Below are 24,552 nucleotides of genomic sequence, written 5' to 3' on the forward strand. Positions count from 1 at the left end.
TGGATGTTACTGAAGATGCTGGCTGTGCCCATGTGCATCAATAAAACCCTGCGGGCATGCTGCTTCAGGCTGCCCTGGCAGCTCTTTCCGTGCCCCGCTGAAGTTGTTAGGGTTCACATATTGGTGTGGTCACTGCTTAAATAAATCCAAACCCTTGTAGAAAGGAAATGGGCAGCGCTTCTGGTTTTCCAGCAATTTTCTGAGCCAGCCTAGCAGGGTGGCCCTTTGATGAGAGAACAAGTGGTCAGGGGGCAGCTGCCCTCTCCTGGGCTGGGGAGCAGCGAGGGTGGGCAGGCGTGGATCGGTCCCCTCGCCCTCCTCCTTCCTTTGCTGTCCTCAGGTTTGGAGACACTTAAAAACCTCTGCAAAGGGCCTTCTCTTCTTAATGGGGGTTAATCAGAAGAGCATTACCACTTAATTTGAGGCTCTTAAAGAGCAGCAGAGCCTTCTGGAAAGGCATTAGATAGCTTAGCCTCCTTTATTTCCCCCTCGTTCTTTTGTTATTTACAGTGTCAAGGTCGTAAAAAGAGAATTACAGGAGGGGCATGGGAGGGCTGTGTGCTCTGAGCTTTCTTGCATAGGGATGAGGTATTTGCCATTTGCGTGGGAGTATTTCCCGGGAAACCCAGTCTGGTTCCCCCAGGACGTCCCATCTGGACAGTTGTGTAACAGCCTCCCGCTTGCTGTTACCTGATTTAATTATTCACCACAATGACAAAGCGTGAAGGGTGGGCTTATAATGCAGTGGGTCAGATTTTTAGCCGGTGTGAACTGATGCTGTCCCCTTGCCCGAGCTGAGAGCCTGGAGGAACAGAGCTGTAGTGCTTGCTGGGAGCTTGAGAGTTTTTCCAGGTGATGTTGGGAGATGGTGACGTTGGCACGTGCTATAGGGAGCCCAGACAAAGCTCACTTATGGCTCCATCCTCGTGAAGGGAAGGTGGTTGGTTTGTACCACGGCTAGGGTGGTAGGTGCTGGCCTTCGCTGAGCGCTGAGCTCTGCACCGAGGGTTTGTACCGGCCGGGCTGCCTTCCCATGCTTCTGCGCTGCAGCTGAATCCGTGTGATTTTGATCAGAGTGTAGGCTTTACAGCTTCTTCCCCGGCTAAATGATTACCTCAGGGAGAGAGGTTTATGGTCAAGTAGGAGGCACTTCCAAAGCATAAACTAGACAAAGATAAAATGCATATATATTCTTCTAATATCAATATGACCTGACTTTTGTGAACACCTGTGGATTTTCTCCCTCTCTCTGGCAGTGAGGGAGGGATTTTAGGAGGATTCAGAGGTTTGGTCACCTAAACATCTTTTTAAGCACCGTGGGTAACCCTGCTTGGCTTGCAGCTCCTGCTCCATGAGTGCACAGTGAGTCCTGTCTCCTACCTGCCCACCCCACGCTGGTGCCCTGAGAACTCCAGGATGTCCCTAACAGACATCGTCAAAGAGACACCGATATTTAGGCAATGGAATCCTGCCCTTGACATCGAGCCTCCTTGGTGTGCTCCAGGCAGGAGATGTAAGTGTGCAGCATTGCAATGTAATGCTCTGTCACATTTCTGGTTGCTCTGTAGTTTATAAACATTCATCAAAGGGATTTTTGATGAAATACAAGTTTCCTTTGTTTACAGTCTTCACGCACTGGGAAAATCACGAGGTGGGTATCTTGGAGGGTGAGCAGGTGAAGTATCTCTAAGATGAAAAGATTAAATTAGAAACATATTTGTGGATAAACAAAGGCCATTGTAGTACATGTGTTATCATCAGGTGAGAAATCCTATGGGAATCAGCAATAAAGACGACCCTGGGAGCATGACTGGAGCTAGAGAGAAATCCACCAGCTGGCACATTGGAGTAAGCCCTTTGGGCAATGACTTTCTCCTTGTGTCCTGGCACATCCTATCGATGAGGAATCAGAGGATAACTTTTGTCCTGTAGTAAGGAGTGAAGCTAAGAACAGAAAAACAAAAAAGAAATAAATTCATTGCAGTGGGTGTGCCGTGGATTTGATTTGTGTACAGCACTTGAACAGAGTTAAGCCCTGATTGAATAGACAAAGCAGTTTTAGGTATTTGTACATGGCATGTATAAAGAATTAAGCCTGTATTTCTGTGTATAGGTATCCATGTATGTGTGGTACAGATGGGAAGTTTCCAGAAATTTAGTATTGATCTTCTTATGGAGATTAAAAATAGCATTCAGAATTGCCTCATCATTTTCCAAGATACACATTTCAAGCAAGTTAACTTTAGTGCTCAAGTCTCTGCAGTAACAACACTTTATTCGGTTCATGTCTGAGCATCGTGTTAGGTAATGTGTATCGTAGACGACTCACTGACTGACTGTGAAAGTTTATTAGAAGTGAATTAGAAACTGTGCAAGGAAAGCTGAGGTCTACGAAGTGTCAGTTACTCTGGTGCACGCTGGAAACTTCAGCATGCTGATCATAAGCAGGAGCCCAGAAAATGTGGTTAGGGCTTTATTTGGAAAAAGTAACCTAGTAGAAACTTTTATGGGAGAGTTCAAACATTTATTGGTCTAGCATCTACCTTTAGGACTGGTTTTGGGATGGCCGCAGTAAAAGCGCTTAAAGAATAACCAAAGTCTGTTTCCCGACGTGGAGCTTTTCCGAGGAAGGTTTTGTCCCACGCCTGGGAGCTCAGCAGGTTTTCCATAAGGCTGTGACCCTCTCGGTACCGCACGGCCAGCTCAGCGTGCCAGACTGCGGGTCTTTGATCCCAGATTTCAGGGAGGAGAACAAATGAAGCACCGCCGGGATGAGGGGGGGGTCAGCTGTGTCCACACCGGTCCTCAATGTTGCTTATATTGAGAGGAGCATCCTGAGCCTTCGGGGTTAAAACCCATGTGGGATGAGTGAAGAAAGTTTACGCTTGTGAAAATTCATTTACTTAACCAAAGAGCTGGTGGCTTTGTAGCATCTTGGGTCACTATGTGAACTCTGCTTGCCTGCTACAGGAGCTATTAGTGTGGCAATAAACGTAGAAAAAACGATGGAGACTGACGTAATGCACGTGTCTGAATTCCCAATGCGCCTTCGGTTGGTTTACTACAAAATAACGTGTACTGTGACCGGGTCGCAATAGCGAATTCTGGTTCTGCGAGAGGCAGGGGAATATTTTTGCAGCACACGCGCGGCGGTGTGGTCGCATTTAGGACGGCGCTGCCCGTGCCCACGTGCAGGGAGCCGCGCACAGCAAGTCGGCGTTTCAGCAAACCTGTGCGCAGCGCTTGAGGCCATTTCCCCGCTTGCGGCAGCTCTTCATTTATATTTCATGCCAAGTTGTCTGGCAGGGCGCGCGCGCTACATAAACGCTAATGTATTGCTCGGTTTGACATCTGCAGTGCTGTAAAATGTCCGTCTCGGGCAGGGAGCGGGAGCTCGCCGGTGAGGGCTACCCGGGCGAGACACGTGGACGCGTTCGGGATTAGGACACGGCAAGGGCAGCCAGTGCCCGTCAAGGACGGGTTTTCCAGGAAGGGAACAAAGGGAGCAAAGGCAGAGGTGTTTGCTCAGCGGCCATGTGCGATTGTTCAGTCAAATCCTGATGCCTCATACTTGGCAAATACTTGGAGCTTAACACTCGAACACTGAAAGGCAATGAAAAAAAATACTTCAAGAAGGTTACATGAAAATGTGACCAGTAAAAGGGCAAATATCGGGGCTGGTAGTTTGAAGATGCATAATTTTTAGGTGCTTAAAATTATTCATATGATGTGCATGCGTATATGTGCGTGCTTGCGTGTCATACATTTTTACTGACTCTTTTATTGTCAACCCAGGCAGACGTAATGTAAGGGAGCCTTGGGGGTCAGTTATAACAGAGTAAAAGACAAAGCAGTCTTGCTGTATGAAGTATTTCTCATTATGGCTAGAAAGTCACACGTTTGTGGTTTACTTTGGCTTCCCATCCACCTCTTCTGTTGGGTTGCGGTGGTGCCTGCAGTAGTTAGACCTGTAAATATTTCCAGTAGAAACCAAGGTTTATAAACCTTTAAAAATTCACTTGGGATTGAAGCTTGGCATATGAGAGCCTTTTCTTGTGTTTACATTTTTAAGTGTAACAAACTTGCAGATAAATTCCTTTCACTGTTCATCAGGTACTTGAGTGCAGAAAAGAGGGACGTAAATAATTTGCAATTTTTAAAAAGTGCTTCTCGCTTATCTACTCCCTTCTGGACAGCATGAAGCAAGCTGCAGAGACCTGACTCGCTGGCAATGTGGGATACTTGTCAGGCAGGGAAGAGAGCTCAGCTGTGTACAGGGAAAATTAAAAATAGGCACTAAAGGCTACGTTTGCTTAAGTGAACTCTGAGCACCTGATCAGTGAGTTCACGTCTGCTTCAGAAGCAGAGGAGTTTTGTCTGAGACGTGGTTTTGCAAGGAAGGCTCGTGCTGACATCCGTCAGAGACATGAAACCTGGGACCGGGACGGGGGCCAGGCTTTTTATCCCTGAGTTCATTTATTTTTCTTGGTTTATTCAGCCCTTAATATTATTCAAATTAAGATTTTGTTTCTAGACCAACATCAATCAGGGAAGCTGCCAACCTACACTGTTTCCTCTGTGTCCTCGGACTAAAACGCGGTGGCCGTGTGGGTTTTATTTGCTTTTAATTTTTATTCGTTGTCTGTTTTAAACGTCTATCAGCTTAAGCAGGAGCAGGAGGGTGGGCTGGGACAGGTGAGCAGCTTCTCTATTGCCCTCGTGGGTACCTGTGCGAGGGATGCAGAGCGAGTGTGCATCCCCGCGGGGCCCTTGTCCCAACCTCTGGGCAGTGGTGAAGTGGAGGAGGTGGAGGTGGCCAACCAGCCACCCTCCGTGTGAAATAGCCTGTTCTCGCGTTTTCAGTGGAATTTCCTGTATTTCAGTTTGTGCCCACCATGTGCATTGCCGTGTTTTCTTCTGGGTTTGAGGGGCTTTTATGCGTATGTTTGTGTGTTCGTGTTTGGATTTTGCCATGTGTTTTTTTTGGTGGGCGCTTTAAAATGCAATAGTTGAAATATTGATATGCATTTGCATAAGAAACTCACTCTGATAAATTACATGTATTTATATCCATATGCGTATAGGGGAAAAGGTGCATTCACATATATGAAACAGTTCAAGCTTTCACTAAATTCAGGCTTCTTTAGTTGTGCTACTGTACAAATATAGCTGTGCAATTATAAACTTCAATGTGATATTTATTCTTGAAATGGTAGGTTGAGAAAGGGAGTGCTTTCTTTTTTCATTTAATATACACTAATGGGAAAAATAAAAGCTCTTCTATGTTTTGGAAACATTCTTATGGATTCCTGACAGAAATAGCTATGTTTTTCCTTCCTATATAAGTGTTCAGTAGAGTGATAGTACAAGGGCATGAGAGGAAAAGAAAGTGTGTGTGATGACACAAACCCCACTTTTTCTGATTTTTCTCATCTGATTCCAAAGCACTTCTTTCACCATACTTTTGCAGGGAAGAAGCTTCAGTGATGTTGGAGTACATTTTTGCCAAACGCCTTTAGCGCAGGCCCAGTGCTAAATTGAAGAGTTTCTGGGCAGCACCTTGCCCTTGAACACGTGGTGACAGTGATATCTGCCTGGGCAGCGTGGGCTTTGCCGTTTCACCCGTCTCTGCTGCAAAAGCAGGATTGCTGCTTCCCCCAGATTTCACCGGGGAAGTTTCCCGCTTGTACGCCCGTGAACGACCGGTGTGAAAAGTGCTAAGCTCTGGGCTCAGGGCGCAGTTGAGCGTGGGTACGATTGCTCCTTCTCTTGTTTCCCGTTGTTTCTGGATAAGGGAATTGTCCCTCTGTCACCGTTGAAGCGGTGTATTGCTGCCCTTTGAACCATGTGGGCTCACCCTACATCACCTGTGTATTTATGGTGGGACAAGACTTGTTTTTTTCTATCGAAAAAGTGCATGTAGGATAATTTGTGATCATCAGCTGCTTTTAAAATTGCAGTCAGATGAAGTTTAACTGCTGTTTTTATGAGAGCTTGCAGCTTTTCCCCAACGAGGCCAACTTTGCAGACTGTCTGTGACCAGGTCATTGCTTTAGGTGGCGGGGAAATTAGGAGTCCTCCATACGGGAGGTGAGGTCGGAGGTATTGTGTTCCACTCACCTTCTGCAAATCGCTTCTCTCGTCCTCAGGGATGTCATATCAAATGTGCTCCAAAATGTCCAGGGTATGTTTGAGGAGCATCCTTCTCATCTCGTTACCCTTCCGGCCAGGTTATCGTGGTCAACTCCTGCCCCGAGGCATCCCCTCACCACCCAAGCTTTTCCTGCAGGGTGCTCAGGGCTGACTCTCCTCTTGAAATCAAGGGGCTGTTACGCAGCATTGCTTTATTTCGCAGATGAGATTTACACCTTTGGAAAGAACGTGGCCTTTGAACCGACTGTTCTTTGCAGCTGCTTTTATGCTGAGATTCTGCAATCGTCTTCTGTGCACAGATGGCAGATGGTTTTTGGCAGCCGCTGATAGGTGCTGCTGCCCTTAATTTTGATTTTTCTTTTCAACAGAGTGATTGATGAACAGCAGTTCGGTTACACACATAGCTCTGCAACATTTGCTCTTATTTCCATATGGTTTATAGTGAACGGCGTCACAAGGGGATGGGATCCTCTGATTTACAGTAAAGCTTTTTTTTCAATGAGATCCAGATAAAAGTTTAAGAAAACAACCAAACCCCATCAGCATATCTGGGATAACTGTTGAGATGCTCAGGCTTCACCCCTCGGTACTGCCGCGTGCCAGCGCAGGGTCAGAAAAATTGTAAAAATCACTGAAGACCCTTGTCTGTATGTCTTCTACGATTTCCCTGTCCTGCAGCATCCAGCAGCCGGGGCGAGTGCCTGGTGCCCCGCAGTGAGGACACCGCTCGCCCTGAGCGCCTGGGATCATGCGCACTGACCACAATCTGTGCAAGTCCAAGCACAGCCTTTGGCGCGTGTATTTTGGTTCTTTGGAAGACATTTTCTCAGACATTTCACTAAAACGGGTTTAATTTTGGATTTTGTGGTTGCCTTATCAGCAGTGAGTGCCTTTGAATGATTTAATAAAGCCGCAGGGCTTGCTTGGAGCAATCTTCCAGGCCGGGTGAGTCAGCGGTGAGTTGGGCTTTGAAGCTTTTGTAGCATGAAACTATTTTTCAGGGGTGAATTAATGAGGCTTCAGCTTTTCCAAAATGTGAAATGCATTAGGCCGTGTCTGAATTTTTGAAAGGAGCAAAGAGTTCTGTGGCAGCAGCAGTCGTCCTTGGCCACCAAAACCTTCGAGGCGAAGTTTCAGCAGCAGCATCAGAGGCATCCTGACTGCCCAGCGAGACCCCACTCACCGTGTGCTCCCACGCAGAGGCAAAGGGGTTTTGACCCCAAACACGAGCTGTGGCTGTGTCTGCATGGGGACGAGCCCGCAGTGGCAGGGGGGAAATTCCGAGATTCCCACTCGCACCTGCATTTTCACGTGCAGCAGCATTAAACGTCTCCGTGTCGGTGCTTTCATCTGTACAATGCCCATGCTACTATTTATATGTATGGGGACTAACCTCTGTGAAGAGCTTTGAAGTTAAATGCTAATTTATTGTAAATCTGCAAACGGTAATGCTGCTAAAACAAAGCAGAGAGAAGCGAAGTGAACAGCAGCGGCACAAGGAAGCTCAGAGCGGGGGTGACGAGTGCGGCCGGTCATGGAGAGGCTCGGGGAAGTCACGGAGAACCGCAGTGATGGTGAAACACGGGCATCGAAACAAGCCTCTGGGCATCTGAGTGACAGCCTCGCAACGTGGACGTCGTCCACCGCCCGCTGCGTGCGGCAGGGACCCCTCGGCTCTCTCGCTGGGAACGTCTCCGGGCCATGCTCCATCAGGATTCGGGGCTGATGTGCTGCCAGCAGAACCGCTGCTAGCGGGGCGTTCGTCTGTAAACACCCAGGAGGTGACTGACCTCCCAAGAAGTATTTACCCTTCCCTGCCGCTGGATTTCTGGATGGTTTAGTCCTTCCTTGTCTGCTGGGGAACCGCAGGTAGTCACAGCGGTTTTCTGGATCCCAGCTTTCCCTTTCAAGGTGTAAAGTAGATGTTGCTCGATGACTGAGATGAGCGTGGGGAATCACGGATCCAGAGTCAAAGAATTTTCCTTGTTTTTTCCCCCTTGTGTTTCTGAGGATGAGCTCCGTGCCAGCGTCCCCACCGCAGCCCTGGGCCATGATGACCCCCCTGTGCTCCATGTCCTCTGAGCGGGGACGCTGCAGCCCTCGGCAAGTCACCCCGTGCCGGCGAGTCTGACCCTGCTCTTCGCAGCGCTCTCCCTACAGAGCCAGGGTGTGTTCAGGAGGAGAAAGGACTCGTGCAGCGAGAGCATTCGTATTTTTAGATCAAAGACCAGTTTAATGAAAAAAAAAAAAAAAAGGGAAAAAAAAAAGGAGGATTAGAACAATAAGTACATTTAATTTTAGCCTAGCTTGGATTCCTCATAAAGTCAACGAACTTTGAGATTGCTTCACTTTTCTCTAGCTTTCCTAAATAAACACACCGTAGCAGGACTGAGAAGTTAAGTAGCACAGAAAATGGCAAAAAGTTAAATTTTAATATTGTAGAAGAATATTAAGGGCTGTTTTACAGGCCGGGTCCTGGAATTAAATTTTAATACTGTACAAAAATACCAAGGATTGTTTTAGTAGGCAGCTACTGAAGTTAGCGAGAGACTTTTTTTCCTTCTTTCTTTCCCTGGCAGAAGGGGTCAGAGTTAGGGGTAGGGTGAGGGACGGGACAAGGGGGTCTCCTCCTGGGCAGCACGGTGCGGCAGTGCTGTGAGCTGACCCTCTCCAGCGATGGCAAGTGAGGTGAGTTTGGGGCCAAGAGTCTAGTTCTTAGGAGTTTTACCCCAGGCTAAACAAACTTGATTGCCACCAACCTCCTGTATCGTGGTGTTGGGTGATCTGGTCAGTGTGTGTTTCACCTGGGGAATGTTTTGAGATGAAGAATGCTGTACCAAGGCTTTAGATGTTGTAGACCTGTAGTAGACCTCAGATCAGGAGTAATTTAAGTGAGCGGGATGAGTAAGGAGGTGTCACTCGTGACAGCTTTATGGCCCTGAGTCAACATGAAACAGCCACTGTCGCCTCTGGAGTTGGTTATCCCCGTGGAGGCCAAGAGCTGAGTAGGTGCGAGTCATCTTTCATCACTCAAGCCTTAAAGGGTGAGTACAAAACCCTGGCTTGCCACTGATGCCTGTGCATCCTCTGTCCAGTAAAGAAGGTGTCTCTTTGTAACATTATAAACTGGGTTTCTTTTCACACCGACTTAAGTTTAGAAAATGTGCAGGAACATTTACAAACTCAAAAATGGTACATATCTGACAATGAAGGGTGATAATGTCAGTGTCTTTATGAATATACATGAACAGATCTGAACTGCATGTTACATTGCTTTGCATTCTCTTTTTATTATTTCTGGAATTCGGTTACTTTTGGATCCTGGTTTCTGGGAAGACATAGGCACCTCACAGTGCCAAGAAGTAAACCTGGATCCACTCAGGAGCCGGTGTTTTGTTCTCAGGCTTCTCTAGCCAGGGAAGGGGGCTGCTCTTTCTCAGTTTTATGAAAGTGGGAGGTATGGATTTGACTTATGAACTAATTTTGGATTTACTTTGTAAGAACTCACTAGATATTAATAAAAGCTTAAAATAGTTCAGGCTGTGCCTTAAAACAGCCCTGACTGTAATGCAGAAAAAATTAAGATTGTAGCTCATCGTGGTGGAGAAAGTGGAGATAAAACCAGGAGAGCTGGAGGCAAAATGCAATAGACATGGCTGTTATGAAAGTCTGCGAGGGATTGAGAGGTTTAACTGATGAGCTGGAGAATAAGCTCAGATTAGGAAATTCCAGGTGAGGATAGGGGGTCCTTGAAGTCTGCAATTCCTGGAGTAGTGAGCAGAGCTTTGATGTCGGTATGTAAATCTGAACCTAATTTACAAGGGCCAAGAATATTGTTTTAAATGTATTAAAGCCCTGATCTTTTTCATCTATGCTGTTGTGAAGCCAAAAACTACCCAGATTTGTTTTTCTGTGTTTCTGGTACTCGTGCAAGTCAGGAATAATCCCAATCAGAGGAAGGGTGGAAGGAGAAAGCGAACTGGGAATTAGGTTTCAGGAATATAAGCTACTCTGCTGTGTCTCATAGAGGAGTGGGTATTAACCTGCACCCTTCCCTGCCATGCTGAAGATGCTGTAGTTGCACATAAGGTTTTCTTGGGATACTTTTATTTCATTTAAAGTTAACGGTGCTGTTATGAAAGTGGGAAGTTTAACTCTTTGCTGAAGCAGCTGTTAAATTTTGCCTTCCTCCAGCTCTGAAGTTTGCAGCATTGGTTGACTTGCCTTGCCTTGCCAGGCTGAGCTTTGCTGTCATGCCAGGCTTTTTCCATCACCGTCCAGCGGATGGGAGTAGGCTGGTGGAAACATCTCATATTTTAGGGTACATGTGCTCCAGTTGTCTTACTAACAGATGCAGGGCCGTTCATGGGAACAGATGGATCAGGAGGACTCCGTCATGTTTGTTGCTAGCACATTAATGTCATGATTCAGAAATAAAAGGGATTTAGACTTAAAGATGATAAGATTAATAAGAGCAACAGCCTAATGCTATTAATTAGCAATGTTTATGCTTTTGAGTCAGTCAAGTTGCTGCTACACTTGTTTTCCAAAACATTGAGCCTTTTAATTCTCATTAAAACGAGGAATAAGTTAGAAAAAATACAGCTCAGTCATCCCACCACCAGCATCTAGCATGCAGAGCTGATGCCGGTGTGACCTGGTCTGCAAGTTCAAACCTGTAGTTACGTGCTGGTCCTTTCCTTAGCAAAACCACAAATGCTGCTGAACGTATTGATATTTCTGTAATGTGAATAAACTCAGCCAGTTGGGTGCTTTATCCCTCTGCAGCGCATGGGCTACTATTTTAGAATTTTCTCTGGATAATGGTGATAATACATGGTGATGCAGGAGCACTTTGCCCCTGAAGCCTGGGGCTACCGTGCGTGGCCACCAGCAGCTCTGTGGGCCGAGCCGGTGCCCCCCTTTTCCATGGAAGGGGACGGCGTGCAGATCCCCAAGGGCCAGGTTCAAGGTCAAGGGCGAAGCCAAGCGCCATGGTGGTGGTGCCCAACTCTTGCAAATGAGTCTACAAAAATAGGTTTTAGTGCCAAAAAGTGGAAACGGAGGCTACGCAGTTTCCGTAGTAAATTCAGATGCTCTGTCGACTCAAAACCTAATTTGAAACTGCTTTTCTGTGGAGACTTCTGGAGGACAGAGGTAAGAGGGTTACAACCAGCAAGCCAGCCGGTCGTAGCAAACGGCACAAAATTTGGTCAGTTGAACAGGGCAGCGAAGTGCAACCCACAGCTTTTACCTTGAGTTATGGAGGAGTTCGGTTCTCAGTGACCAACCTGTATTTACAGTTGCTCTCTTTTTTGGGGGTGGCATGTGAAGTGCAAAGCTCAGATGCCTGCACTAGCAATCCTGCTTTCTTCTGCCTGCTCATGGCTAGAAGATAACGTTGCTGCACGGGAAACTGTTTTCCTGCCCTGCGCTCGACCACTGCTCTCGCGGTCACACTGAGACGGGTGAAATCATCCCCTTGGGATGAGGCTAAATCTTGATGCGTCCTGGTACGCAGCGGCGTTACCGAGTCATCTGGCCCCATGCTTTGGAGATGCTGTTGGGCCTGCCAGTTTGGATGGAGCTAGGCTTTGTTTCATAGGTTAAAAATACATATATTTCCTTGATGCACTGTTGGTTTTATTTTTAACTCTTAAGCAATTTAATATTTCATAGGTCTGCTAGTATTTCCCCCAGTTTTCCATCTGCTACTGTGATTAATTTAAGTTCTAGCTTTATAATGCCAACCCGGAGCAAACGGAATGGAAACCTTACCTATATTATTTGGCACATAGCACTAGACATGAATAACTTTGGAATTTGTGGGGAAAAAGAGAAGTTATGTGGTTTTGGAGCCAAAATATGATTGGAAACGGGCCCTCGCAGACAGCACGATGCTGTGTAGGATCTAGCTGCAGTTACTTTTGAGTGCAGTGCTCCAGATTTGTGTTTGTAGGTGTTTCTGAGGAGTCGGAAACCTCACTCGGAGACTGTAAAGCGGCGGTGCGCACCAATTTCCTATTGCCTTGCAGACGTTGAGGCAGAATGATGTGCCAGAGGTTTGGTTTGGTTTTTTTTTTTTTTCTCTTCAGTCCTAGAAGCGGTGTGATGTAATGGAAATTTGCAGTACAGTGAGGAAGGTGGGACTAATTTCCTAAGGCTGTGAATCTGTGGGAGGAAGGAGTGGAGCAAAGCTTCAGACCTCACCTGGATGCAGATGCTCAGCCAGGTGTGGTGGGCATCAGCGTTTTACACAGGGCTGCGTGACCCAGGGTGATGATGGGGTGCAAGAGGCAAAACCCCAAACATAGGGAGGTTATATCACGGCTACTATGCGATCTGGCATGAGGGCTATGGCATGGCCCCGGCAGCCCCTCGGTTCGTGCCACTGTGCAGCTTGTCGGACTCATGTCACTGACTTGAATTAAAAATAGCTTGACCAGAAACAGTTCTTTTTAATTTAGACCACATTCAGTACAAGCCAGGCAGGCGTGTGCGCAGGGCCAGCCGGGGATTGGGATGCAGGGCAGTGGGGTACGAGACAGCGGGGCTGCTTCAGCTGCTGTTGCCACTAAAAAAAATGGTCTTTTGTGGCCCAAGATAGGATCCTAATGGAAGATGGGTATCCAGTATAAAGGTGTGGTGCTTCTTCCTGAGCTGATCAAAGTCTGCTCTGCTGGCAAAGGCCCTCCAGCTGCGTAAGTGCTGGTGGTGACACGGGATGGTAAGGGACGACCTGGCTGGGGACACAGGCAGGCGAGGAGAGAGTGGGGCCATCCCTTCTGGCAACAGCAGGGATTTAGATTGTATCAGGAGGGGAATAGTTATGCTATCAAAAGCCTTCAAAGCATGAACTCTTAATTAGGGTAAAGATGGAAAGAGAAATCACAGGTCATAGACCTGTAGTTAACTAAAAAATGCTGGTATGCCTGAAGCCCATAGTCGTAAGAGCTGGAAGTGGCCAGGAGACATTCATGAGTCATTTCACTGATCCACAGAGAACAAGAAATCCAGACTACTTCTGGTTAGTTATGACTAGACTCAAAACTATGGCAACTGTTACGGTCAAGCCAGCCAATTCAGTAGCCTTCTTTGCCACAGTTACTGGTGCAACAGCTAAAGGTTATGCAATTAGATATAGTGCAGTTGGATTTTAGAAAGCCGATTGGTATAGTGCCATGCATAAACATAAAATACATTGCTTCCCATTTAAGTAAAAATACCATGGTTTAGCAACTAGTTTTCCAGCAGGGAATGGTTATTAATGGTGAGACCAGCTGAGGAACAGCATTAGTCCAGGTTTTAGAGAAGGTACGATCTACACCTGAGTTATTTTGTACAGAGAAACAAGGGTTACTTGCTACAGCCGCTGACAGCCTTGATGAAGGTGTACGTTGAGTGGGGTCAGGTGTGCTGGGGCACCGGCCTGGAGGCTGCAGGAGAGCCGAGCCGAAGGACAGGGAGCTCCGGGGGATCAGGAGATCCGATTCAGCAGATGTCTTATAGACAGGGAGAAGAGAATAAACCTGCACGACAAGCAGAGACCCTTGGGTTGTGAGTGAGAATGTCTTGTGATAGTTTCCAGTAAATGAGTGCAATTTGATCCAGTTGCTAAGAAAGCCATTCAAACTGATTTATGTATAAAACATAAAAGTTAATGTCGAACTGACTCTGCCAGCATGAAAAGCCCTGGTCCAAGCGCATTCCCTCCTTACTGCATGACTGATGAGGCCAGAGGGGCAGCAGACAGCAGAAGTAGTCGTTTCCTTCCCAGTTCCCTCCAGAAGAGATGAAGGCAGGGGGTAGAGGGGCTGCTGGGGTGACCTGCCTTGGTTTGCCTCAGTGGAGGGTCCTGTCCATAGCACGGTTATGGACTTGCACACTAGCAGGTTTCAAAACTGCTTTAAATCTGTTATTGAGAAGCGAGTAGGTGCAAATCATGCACTGCTTACACGCAGAGATTTGAACCTGGTTGCACACAAGGTATTCATAAATAATTATACCTGTTGGACCAGGACAGAGGTATCTGAAGTGAGTTGCAGTCATTGTTGAAATACATGAAATGATTGTGTACAGCAAAAAGACGCAGAGTGGAGTTCACATTTCAGAATGAGATCAGATTTAATTCATTTCAAAATGAGATCACTGGAGCCTGCTGCCTGGGTCTTGTTTTCCCTGTTTCAGGCTTTCATCCGTGCTGAACTCTTGCCATGACTGAATTCTGCAAAGGGTTCCAGGCAGGTTCTTGTCCAAGCGCCAACCTGGTTGGGTAAGCTGATTAACTATAAGATCAGAGTGTGACAAGGGGTGTATTGCAGGTAAACAGTGAAGCTTTTCCTACAGCTGAGATTTAGCGTAGCTATGAAATATGTTTGCATCCTCAGAGGTAAGGAATGGTGCTTGAAGAAGCCCCAGGAAAAATACCAAGGAGTGCATTAAAATGATAAGTAGAACTGATAAGGTACATGGCGAGAGACTGAGAGGAGAATCAAGCGCAGATATGATCACAGCCTATAAATACTGTCAACATGACAGCACAGATGAGCAAAAGGAAGATTATTTGTTATCTGATGGAAAACAAGCTTTAGGAAGAGCAGTCATCCCAGCAGCAGGGCGGCGGAGGGGATCCCCAGGAGCGAGTGATGCTTGTCAGCCAGGATGGAGGGAGATAAGGTCTTCTGGGACAATAGCAAATACATCTGCAACGTACAGACGGCGAGATCGGCTGGAGACCTGAGCTGTCCTCGCCTCCCTCCGTGGTCCTGCACGGACCAGGAGGTACCCGTGCACCAGAGGGGTCCCTTGCGGGTCCACAGTATTGCTGGTAAGGAGAGATGTTTGCTGTCACACTAAAAATGTGGAAGGATGGTGTTTGGGGCGTGAGCCTCTCTGTCCCTGCCTATGCTCCTGTGCTTTCAGGCTCCGCCGGGGCCGTGGTGGCACCAACGTGGCCAGGGACATGCTTGGACGAGGGGGACCCCTCCGCCGAGCCTTGCGGAGGGGCTGCTTCCCTCTGGGCGAAGGCAGATGGCTGCAGCAACCTTCGCTCCTCCGCTGGCCCTGCCTCCTCGCAGCTATCATTGCCCACGGGCAGGAATGCCACATCTGCTCCTGGATCACGCCGGAGCCCTCCTGGTTTCCAGCCCGGGCTGCGGGAATAAACCCAAGGAGAGGGAAATCTGAAACTGCAGCTTCGAGGGAGCTGGGTCAGGAGCAGCCCCGGCTCTGCACCTGCCTCCCCCCAGGGCTGAGCTGAGCTGGGCTGGGAGCAGGCTGACAGCTTGGCCCACCAGTTAGCGAGGCAGCCGAGATGTGAAAGCCCTGGCAAAGCGTAGGGGAAGGTAGTCCTGCATCACACCCAACTGCTGGAAGACGAGCGGGGAAAGCCTTTGCAACGGGGACGTAGCGCTTAGCCACCCAGTTGGAAAGCTTTGCCGTGGATGGCCAGCCGCTGCCAGTTAACCTCTTGGCTCTCCTTCAAAGCCCCTCATCCCCCAAAGCTCGCCTGGTTGTTGCGGTGCCCATCAATGAGGTCAGTGCTATACGCACCGTCCCAGCGGCACGGGGGTTGCCCGCGGTCCCCGTCTGCGGACTTACTTAAATTTTTATTTTATAGTGTGCTATTCAGGGTGAGCAGACTGGGGAATCGGCAGGCTGGGCTGATCATAACAGATGCTCTTGTTGGCATTTGTGGCAGCTTGGGCTATCCGCATCTCTCCTTCGTTACCTGGGACAGGGTTTGTGTGAGGAAAAGGAGGGGGTCTGGGCTACAGGCTGTGCGAGTCCGGCTGTAGCAGAGTATGGGTCCGGGAGTGTTTCTGAGGTTCCCCAGGACGGCCTGCTTTTAATAAATCTTTAAAACTGCTTATTGCACAGATTGTGAAGATGGGTGCTTCTAGAGCAGAGTGTTTCGGTACCTAAACACCGGTTCATTGATTACTGCTTCACTGCAGGCTTGTTTAACAGCCTTTGGTTCTGGCCTACTTTTGTGCCTCCCACAGCCTTTTTAAAATTAAACGTGGAAGGGTAGTGCTGGAGATGTGCACAGCACCGGCCCGACCCGCCTGCAGCGTGCAGTGCCGCAGGGACCAGCCGGCGCTTCGCTCCCATCCCAGTAACAGTCCGGGATGGACCGCCAGAGGCTTGTGGTCCTGAAGGGTTAATTGGGGATAATTCGGCCGGTCTGGGAATGCCAGCTGGAGACCAAGAGGTGCTGGAGACCAAGAGGTGCTTAGCGGGTCTTTCATTCAGCCACTTCACCTTGCTGGGCGCCGATGGGCTGATAGGGAGGCTCTCCAGATTTGGTGTTTGCGAAGCTCTCGAGGCGTTCCTGGGTTCTCCGGGAGCGTAAGCACGATAGTTATGCTGCGCATTTAGAGACATGGCTCTGAGGAAAACTGCCTTGGGAGCAAGTAGCCAGCCTGTGCCACCCTACCCCAGACAACTGCCCATGGAAAGATGTCTCAGCTGACATCAAAGGAGCCAGCAAACGATAGGCATCATCTAATTGCTGCCTCTCCCCTGCCTTACTGCAGGTTGTCATTCGCAGTCTGGGGATTGTGTGTGTGTGTGCGAGTAGCACGTCACGATGGGCAGTGGCAGTCCTACCTCCGGGATCTGTATTATCCAGAGAAGGTTGCATGTGGTGACATTTAAAAACCTGAATGGCGTCCCGCTGTTGAAATAAAACGAAATGGCATTTCAAGGTCTTGTTTGGAGAGAACTGGCCTTCTGCAGTCCCCAGCCCGCAGCTGGAGCATGTGCTTTCCTTATGAGTGTGCTGAAGTGGGGGGGCTGGCGAAGGGAAGAGGGGATGTGGTGGACCCTGGGCTGGGAGGTGGCTCCCGTGCCCTGGCAGCACGGGGAAGGACCGTGGTCTCCCCTGGACGGAGGTGGCCGGTCCTGAGCTCCAGCCGCTCACCTCCTGTGTCCCAGTGTGGCCCAGCGCCAAGCCCTGCCCTTTGGCGCCTTGTGATTCGGTGCCTGGCTTTTGGGGCCAAAAACGACATTTAGAGGGAATTTTTCTGAATAACCCTGTCAACAGGAATTCACATAAAACAACTAAAGCAACCGCAGCCACGTTGCCTTGGTTTGCTCATGTCTGACTCCGCCGGAGCCTGAGCCCTCTGTGGTCCCTCACATTTGCTTTCTCTTTCTCCACAGAATGCGATGAACTTGCCGCCTGACAAAGCCCGGCTTCTGCGGCAGTATGACAACGAGAAGAAGTGGGAGCTCATCTGTGACCAGGTAAGGAAGGTCCGGAGGGCTTTTGGCAGACATCTCATTGAGAGCACCAACTGGGTTTCATCAGCAGTGTCCCTGGGCTTAGAAAGGGACCTTGCAGACGACAAGTATTTGAATAGTTTCAAACACTCATTTCTTTGGCCTTACGCTCCATTATTGGTAACGGCTCATAGAAGCCTTGCAAAAATAATGCTCTTTTTTGCCACGGAGCGATATTTCTTTCCCCTCTGATGTTACCGTCACCCCTGTGCCCGTTTTCCCTGGGCGGTGGTGAATGCTGCTTGTTTTGCCTGGCACAGACGTGAAGAGACTGACCTTCAGTCGCCTCTCAGCAAGTGCTTTGAGTTTGGTCTGCCTTGACCTGTGTAACTTGAACGAACGGTCTCGATCCAGTGAGTATTTGGCTTTCCACATTATGAGCCGTTGTTGCAGTTGGCGGTAGCTGTTGCCTTCGGGGAGAGGCGAATGGTGATGCAGCTTGAACTCCTCTTCGCCTCCAGAGGCTGAACAACAACCTCGGATTAAGCAGCACCATATGCTGAGGCATCTTTTGTGTATGAGTTCTGCTGTGGCGTGCAGACTTGGCAGCAATATAGAACAATTAACAGGTTGGCTCTGCCATGACAAATGAACAGAAACGGCATTATTTAGAGAAAGCGAAGCATGCAAAAGGTAGGATGTGCATTTGTGAGCCAACAGCAAAATCAGGTTCTGCCATATAGTTCAAAAGTAATCGCTAATGAAAATAATTGATCCAGGACTGAGAAAGTAGGATGTTTCCTTGAAATGTAAACACAGCGGTACCAGGATGAGAGTTTGGCAGAAGGTACAGTCATGCTGTGAGGTCAGGAGCATTTTAATAAATAGATTTGCGGGACATTTCCTATTTAGCTAGTACAGTGGTGGAGCCTCTGATAAAATCCAGCTACCTTAAAGTAAAGCTGAATAAAGAATTACTTGCTTTTTTCCATGAGTTTTCTCTGCAGAGAATGCAAAGCATTGAGCTATTTAAAGTTTCAGTTTAGTGAGACACTGAACAAATTGCTTAATCTACTGTAAGTGATTTGTTTCATGGATGTTTGCTTAGAGCATGCACACTCAGAGCATGCACGTAGAAGTGTGAGCTTTGTGCTGGAGTCTGCGTGCTGGCTTTGCACTGAGTTGGCAGCGGGGCAGGCAGAAGCAGTTAGATCATAGCCTCGATGTGCAAACTCCCACCTCAGAGCTGATCCACCCTTTGCAACATGCAGCTGCTGCTGATTCATTCCTGAACTATACAGCAAGATAGGAGGGATGAGCAGATGGAAAAGCAGGGGAGGAAATTTGCAATCTGGAGTAATCGTGTATCTTAATAGCTCTTTGCACAACACTGAGTCCACCCCCGGGATGCTTCCCATCACTTGGAGAGGGTAGGCAGAGAAGCAGCGCAGGACTGTTGTAACCAGCACTGCAGAGCCCAACGCTGCGAGGATCCCGAAGGGACAGGAGGTGACGGTGTGCCACTCTTCCAAGGTCCCGCTATCCGAGGGGACGTGCAGTAAGGGGCTGCGTATCTGTGATCCGTCGCAGCTCCCCGGCTGCCCTGGTATCCCTGGTGGGTGCTTGCCAGCCACTGTAAATTAGAGCAGCATGAAGCAGGTGTCTGTAAAAGCACCATAATACAGCATATGGGGTGTGAAATATTTATATCTGTCCACATAATTATGGCACGTGGCTAAAAGTACTTCCAGGAATAGAATTTGTACAGAATGTATCTTTTTAGCGTGGATGCAAATTTTGACTGCTATTTTCTATTGGTATCACCCATTATACCATTTTCACCCGTTTTTGCTTAGTGAAGGACTGAGGATGTAAATTAATGTAACAGCTTGAGGCAATTAACTGTTACCCTCCTGTGCTGGTTTTCAACTTAAGTCTGAAATAAAAAAGTGTCCAGAGGTTGCTCTTAAATGATATTTTCTAAATAGTCTGTAAAGCAGACCCTGGCCATTTGTCTGTGAAATATTTTGAGAATATTAAGAGAGAGAGTTCAGCCCCCAAAAGGAACTCTCACTCTTGCAGAAGTGAGATTAAGCAAAGTGGGGAGCTACCAGTCTGATGATGATGGTAACAACAAAACCGACAATAATAATAATAATAATAATAATAATCTGTCATGAGTAGGGTTGTGCATGTTGTAGTGAATCATTGTAAGGGTTGCTGGGCTGGTTGTGGAGGACTCGTCCCGTGTGGTCCTTTCTGTTCGTTTGTCTGTAAACCTTGCAAGTCATCTAAGTGTTGCTGCTGGTGTCCTGAAAGCTTGCTCCCTGCCTTTCTGGCTTAGCAGACAAGGAGGAGAAGAGGAACAAAGCCAGTAAACCGGTTACCCATCCTGGAGAGGGCTGAGCAGTGGTCATCTGTGGGGTAAGCGCTGGGACAGATCCAGGCAGGGAAGAGGATACCATTTTCTGGCATGGCGAGCCACCCTTTTGGTGTAGTCCAGGTCTCTTTATCCAGCTGTGTGCCATGAGGCATTGCAGGGAGCACGGATGTTGAGGGAAGAGGTCGGGGACATCTCACAAAGTTCTTCGTTGCCCTCTAATGGCAAATTGTGGCAGGGGCATCACCATGTCCTCACCTTTGGAGACACTGGAGGTGTGAGTAGGGAGTAACAAATTAAAAGACCTAAGGCAAAAGTTGTGCAGTTTACATCCAAAATGCCATCACTGAGGTATTTGTAGGACTCTCTCCCTTTCCTAATGAAACTCCAAATGAAGGCAGGTGCCAGCTGTTTCGGAGGCTGGTGGCCAGCATGGAGCTCGCTGGGATGGTGACGGGTTTCTCCAGCAGCCTCCTGGGCAGGTGGTCCTCCGCCATCCATCATCCCACTCGGGCTCCAACGTGCCTGTGTCGGGGGTAATTTCATCTGAACCAGGGCTGTGTGGGGTGCTGTGTCCTGCTTTAGGATTCATTTCAACTTGCGACTGAGAAGTGTGCAGGTATGGGCCCTGTTGGAGACACAGTCAGTGCACACTAGCGTGTTCCGCATGCCCTTGAAGCCAGGCTCGCTTCTGTGCCCTGGCCTCCTCTGCTGCTGTTCATCAAGCTTTGTAAAGGGAAAATGGCATGCAGCCTTCCCCTCCATGAACCAGGGCTGGGGAGAGGCAGTTTCTTGATGGTATTTTTATTTTGGGTTTTTTTTTTTGTGAGACTGTGCGCTATGGACTGGTTGAGAGCATAATCGCACAGAGCCACAGTGGTCCACACCTGCCACATTAGATTCCAGAGCACTGGGGAGTACTGACAAATACCTGCGTGTCCTTCGGATTCGGGCTGGGAGTTACTTTAAAAGCATACTGGGCCATGTCCAGGGTGCAGGCAGCCCTCCCACGTGCTGCCTGTGGGTCTCGGTGGGTGGCTGATGAAGAAGGGGACAGGCAGCGACCGCTGGACGGGACAGCGAGGAGCAGGGTGTCATGGGAATGCTGTGCTATTTGTTTGACACAAATATCTCAGGTGAGCCCCAAACCAAACCTCTCCTCAGAAACGTGATGAAGAGATGGTGATTGAAAAGTGGTACCTCACTGCTGTGTGTTGCCATATGGTGCCGTTAACCCTTTTGCAGCAGATTTTTTTGACAGCATTCAACCAAGCATTTTCCATATCTTTGCACGTGCTTCAGTAGCCATTTACAGCTCTGTTTTGGGACGCTTTGCATAAAAAAAAATGTTTTGTGTACCAATGAATTTCCCCTGATGTGGGTAAAGTACAGGCTAGAATATCCCGTGTTTTATTGAACTCCCGAGCATTTGGACAATAGAGATGCTCGTGGCTTCAGTTATCTGACTTGCTGGCCCTGAGAGAGGTGGCTCACTGAAAATTGGTGAACGATGGAGCAATTGGAGGTACGTGCACGGGGCACGAGGGGTCCAAGGCTCAGTGGTGCGGGGCCGGGCAGTGGTTGGCATCTCCAGCCTCGGAGGGAGCATCTGCGACTCTTGGCTGGGTCCCTTGCAGAAGCGCTGGTGATGTGGTTTTGCAGAAAATTAATAGTGGTGGAAACAGATCCCTCTGCCCCCTAAATAGTGCGGAGATGAACGGCTGCTGTCGTTCCGTTCCATGGTAAGACATATAAAGTGACATACTGTCCTGCTGGTGGGCTGGCTGGATTGCTGGGGCCGGGAGCTGAGCTGCCCTCCAGGTCTGTGTGGGATGCAGGATGGGTGGTGGAAATGTTCACCACATTTACGACGTGTTTGTGCCTCGGGAGTGAGAAGACGCTGGTCTCCAGCCCTGCTTGTCCACCTCCTTTCACCAGCGTTCACCTTCCATGTGCTGCGTGCACTCCTAAAAGTTACTGCTGCCTGCTGGGCTTTCTGACAAGCCTGGATACCGAGTGAGATGCACTGTGTGCTTACCTAATGTATATGAATCCTAAGAATGAAACACGTTAGCGAGGGTAATAATAATAATAACATATGTCACTAATGCAGAAAATGTTCTGAATGTTTTTGGAAGCAAAATATCTCTGGAAAAGCCACAATTTCCTGGTTACAGAATTAATAGGTTTTCCAGATTTGGGTGAACAAGAGATGTATCGAGTTCTTTGTAGGATCACATGGAGGAGGAAATGCAGAAATCCAGCAGTTCCTCTTTGCTGCTGAAGTAAAGCCCCCCGCCCAACCCCCTTTTTCTTGGTATCCATCAGAAGAGAAAGTGCTAATTCTGGGGATTACTGGTAAAAGCTCAGGAGCGGTGTTGTGCTCCCCCATCCAAGTTTTTCCCCTGAATTCTCATCATTTATTACCCCAAAGGGAGGTGCTGGGGACTAGCTCTCTGGTCCGGTACCACTGGCTCCTTGTATGTGCTTCTCTGCTCTTGTCTGTCGTTCTGGCTTATAGCAGCACTCCTCAGCAATTTTTCAAGTAAGAAAGGGCCTTTTATCCTTGGGAAATTAAGTTAGTTTGCTTTCTAGGTGGCTGACAAAGGCAGGGTCGAGTTATTGCTGGTCTGTGCCTTTCTCCTTTCAGGGCTGTAGATAGTGTTGGTGCTTATATGAGTCACGTAGTGGAGATAAAATAGGTTTCATCGGGATTTATTAACTTTGTTGTGTCTGAATGGCCCAGTCCTGGGGCGACTGGGAGGGGAAGCCACCATGTCCCAGTCGTGATGTCACCCACTGGCTTATGCTTTTTGCTCAGTGAAATTTGGAGACTCAAATAGGGATTTTAAACTTTATATGTGTGTGGTAAAAATCCCTGACCTCCTCGTTCAAATAGCGTTAAACCCTTTGCCATATAAATTCTTATTTTGAAAGCAGATTTGGCCGGTGAGCGATTGCGAATTGCCAAAAGTGGAGAGGAGGAGCAGACAGGAAAAAGCAACAATTTTTAACTCGTTGTTTATGGTATGTAAGGCAAGCGGATTACGTGTGAACAGCAGTGCTCCAGCATTAGCCGGGAAGCGTGTTTGTCTCTATAGGGAAGTAAATGCTCTCAAGAAGGACCAGAAGGACCTTGAGAGGACGCCGGGCTGGCCAGCCTGCACAGTCGCTTACAGCATTCATGGCAGGCGAAATACCAGACTGCAATCACGCTGGTCCAACGAAGACTGGGCCTTCCCACCCCATCTGAGCTCTGGCAGAGCATCATTTTTCTGGGAGGATGACGGCTGCAAGCAGGCGTTCAGGGTGTCCCGGAGGCGTCGGGGAGCCTCGGGCTGCCGTCGGTGCACAGCACCAAGCTCTGGTTCTTGCAGCTTGAAACGTATCAGCCTCTAATATAAAACAGTCAAAGCTGGATAAACCGAGACAGTAATCATAGCCAGGAAAGGGCAATTTTAAAGGCTAATCCCTCATGGCTTTCCAAAGCAGAAAAAACACTTTAAGGGGCTATAAAAATGTTTCCAGGACTAGTAGATGTTTACCACAAGTGGTTCTTGGTCACAAGTTAGAGAAGAGCGTTGCTGGTGTCTGCTGTTCATGGATAATGTCTTTAAAATGCTTCAACCCAAATAATTCCACTATACAGTAATGAGCAGCATCTTTTTTAATGAAGTTGCTGTAGAGATTATTACATAAATACATAATTATAGCTAGGATTTAAGAAAACAAACAAAAACATATAGTATCTGCATCACAGACTACTAAATGTGCTCATTGAGTCTCTTGAAGCATTTCATTTTGAAGACTCCAGATATTAAAACTGGCAGTTAGGAAAAGCTCCTGTCACTTCAGCAGATGATGGTTGATTAGTTAGTAAGAGAAATAAATCCGTAAGAGTAAAACAGCTTCTCTGGAGGATTAGACTAAACACAGCAGAGCTACATCGGCAGGAGAGAACCCCCAAAAAAGGGGAGGAATAAATAGGAGAGCTGACATGGAGCCGTGTTAGTCTGGGACTCTGCTCTCAGGAGGAGCCGGCTCCTGCCATGCCTGCTGCTCGCTGGTGCTCCCACGTCACCCACTGCTCTTCAGGAGTGGACCTCTGGCTTGGTGCTCCACCACTTCGCTCCATCACTTGCAGATGCAAAGAATAATATTTGGACGTGGTTATCAAGCGGCACAGCAAAAACACTCCTACCTTTGTGGTTTTTTGTAGAGAAGGACATGGTTATTCAAATGCTATAATGTCTCTGGAGCTAATATAAAACTGTTGAGGAGGAAAGTGAGAAATGGTGGTGGTCTCCAAGGTCCAGCTACCTCTATGAACTAGTCTACAATGGGCCAGATGCTCATTTACAGCAAAGTGCTTTTTTTGTCTGTCTGCCAGTGTGAAGAAGTTTTAAAATGGGTTAATGGATGGAAATTGCTTCTAAATAACTTATATTTATGCCCGCTGTAAAGCCACAGTATCCTGAGGGGGCTGTAAGTCTGACTGAGAAACTGGCCTAACAGTGTCCTGTAAAAAGTGCAAAAACGAATCAAGCAGACTACTTTGAATATTGACATCTTATTCTTTTGTCTGATTTACTTTAAGTGCTTTTATTTTTTGTTTTTAATTTTTCTATTTCCTTTCAAGACCCTGTCAACATCTGTGGGTGTTCCTGCTCCCATTTTCTGGAGAGTTGGATGCTAGGGCTGACCATTGGGCACCTCCCGGGATGTGGCAGATGATTTCTGCTTGTGCTGATGGAGCTGCGTGATGGAAACCTGGCATGTCGTTCCAAAACCTG

At 48.0% G+C, this 24,552-nt stretch overlaps 1 protein-coding gene across 6 annotated transcripts in view; it reads left to right on the forward strand.

Moving 5' to 3' along the window:
* The window catches only part of FMNL2 (formin like 2), a 153,949-nt gene that overhangs the window by 63,717 nt on the left and 65,680 nt on the right, over positions 1–24,552 (forward strand). For all 6 annotated transcript variants that reach the window (XM_075029082.1, XM_075029084.1, XM_075029080.1 and 3 more), the window contains exon 2: positions 17,320–17,403. In XM_075029082.1, the coding sequence (XP_074885183.1) occupies positions 17,320–17,403 (84 nt within the window). The remainder of the gene's footprint in view (positions 1–17,319; positions 17,404–24,552) is intronic.

This window comes from Buteo buteo, chromosome 5 (assembly GCF_964188355.1).
Source record: "Buteo buteo chromosome 5, bButBut1.hap1.1, whole genome shotgun sequence".
Classification (NCBI taxonomy): Eukaryota; Metazoa; Chordata; class Aves; order Accipitriformes; family Accipitridae; genus Buteo; species Buteo buteo.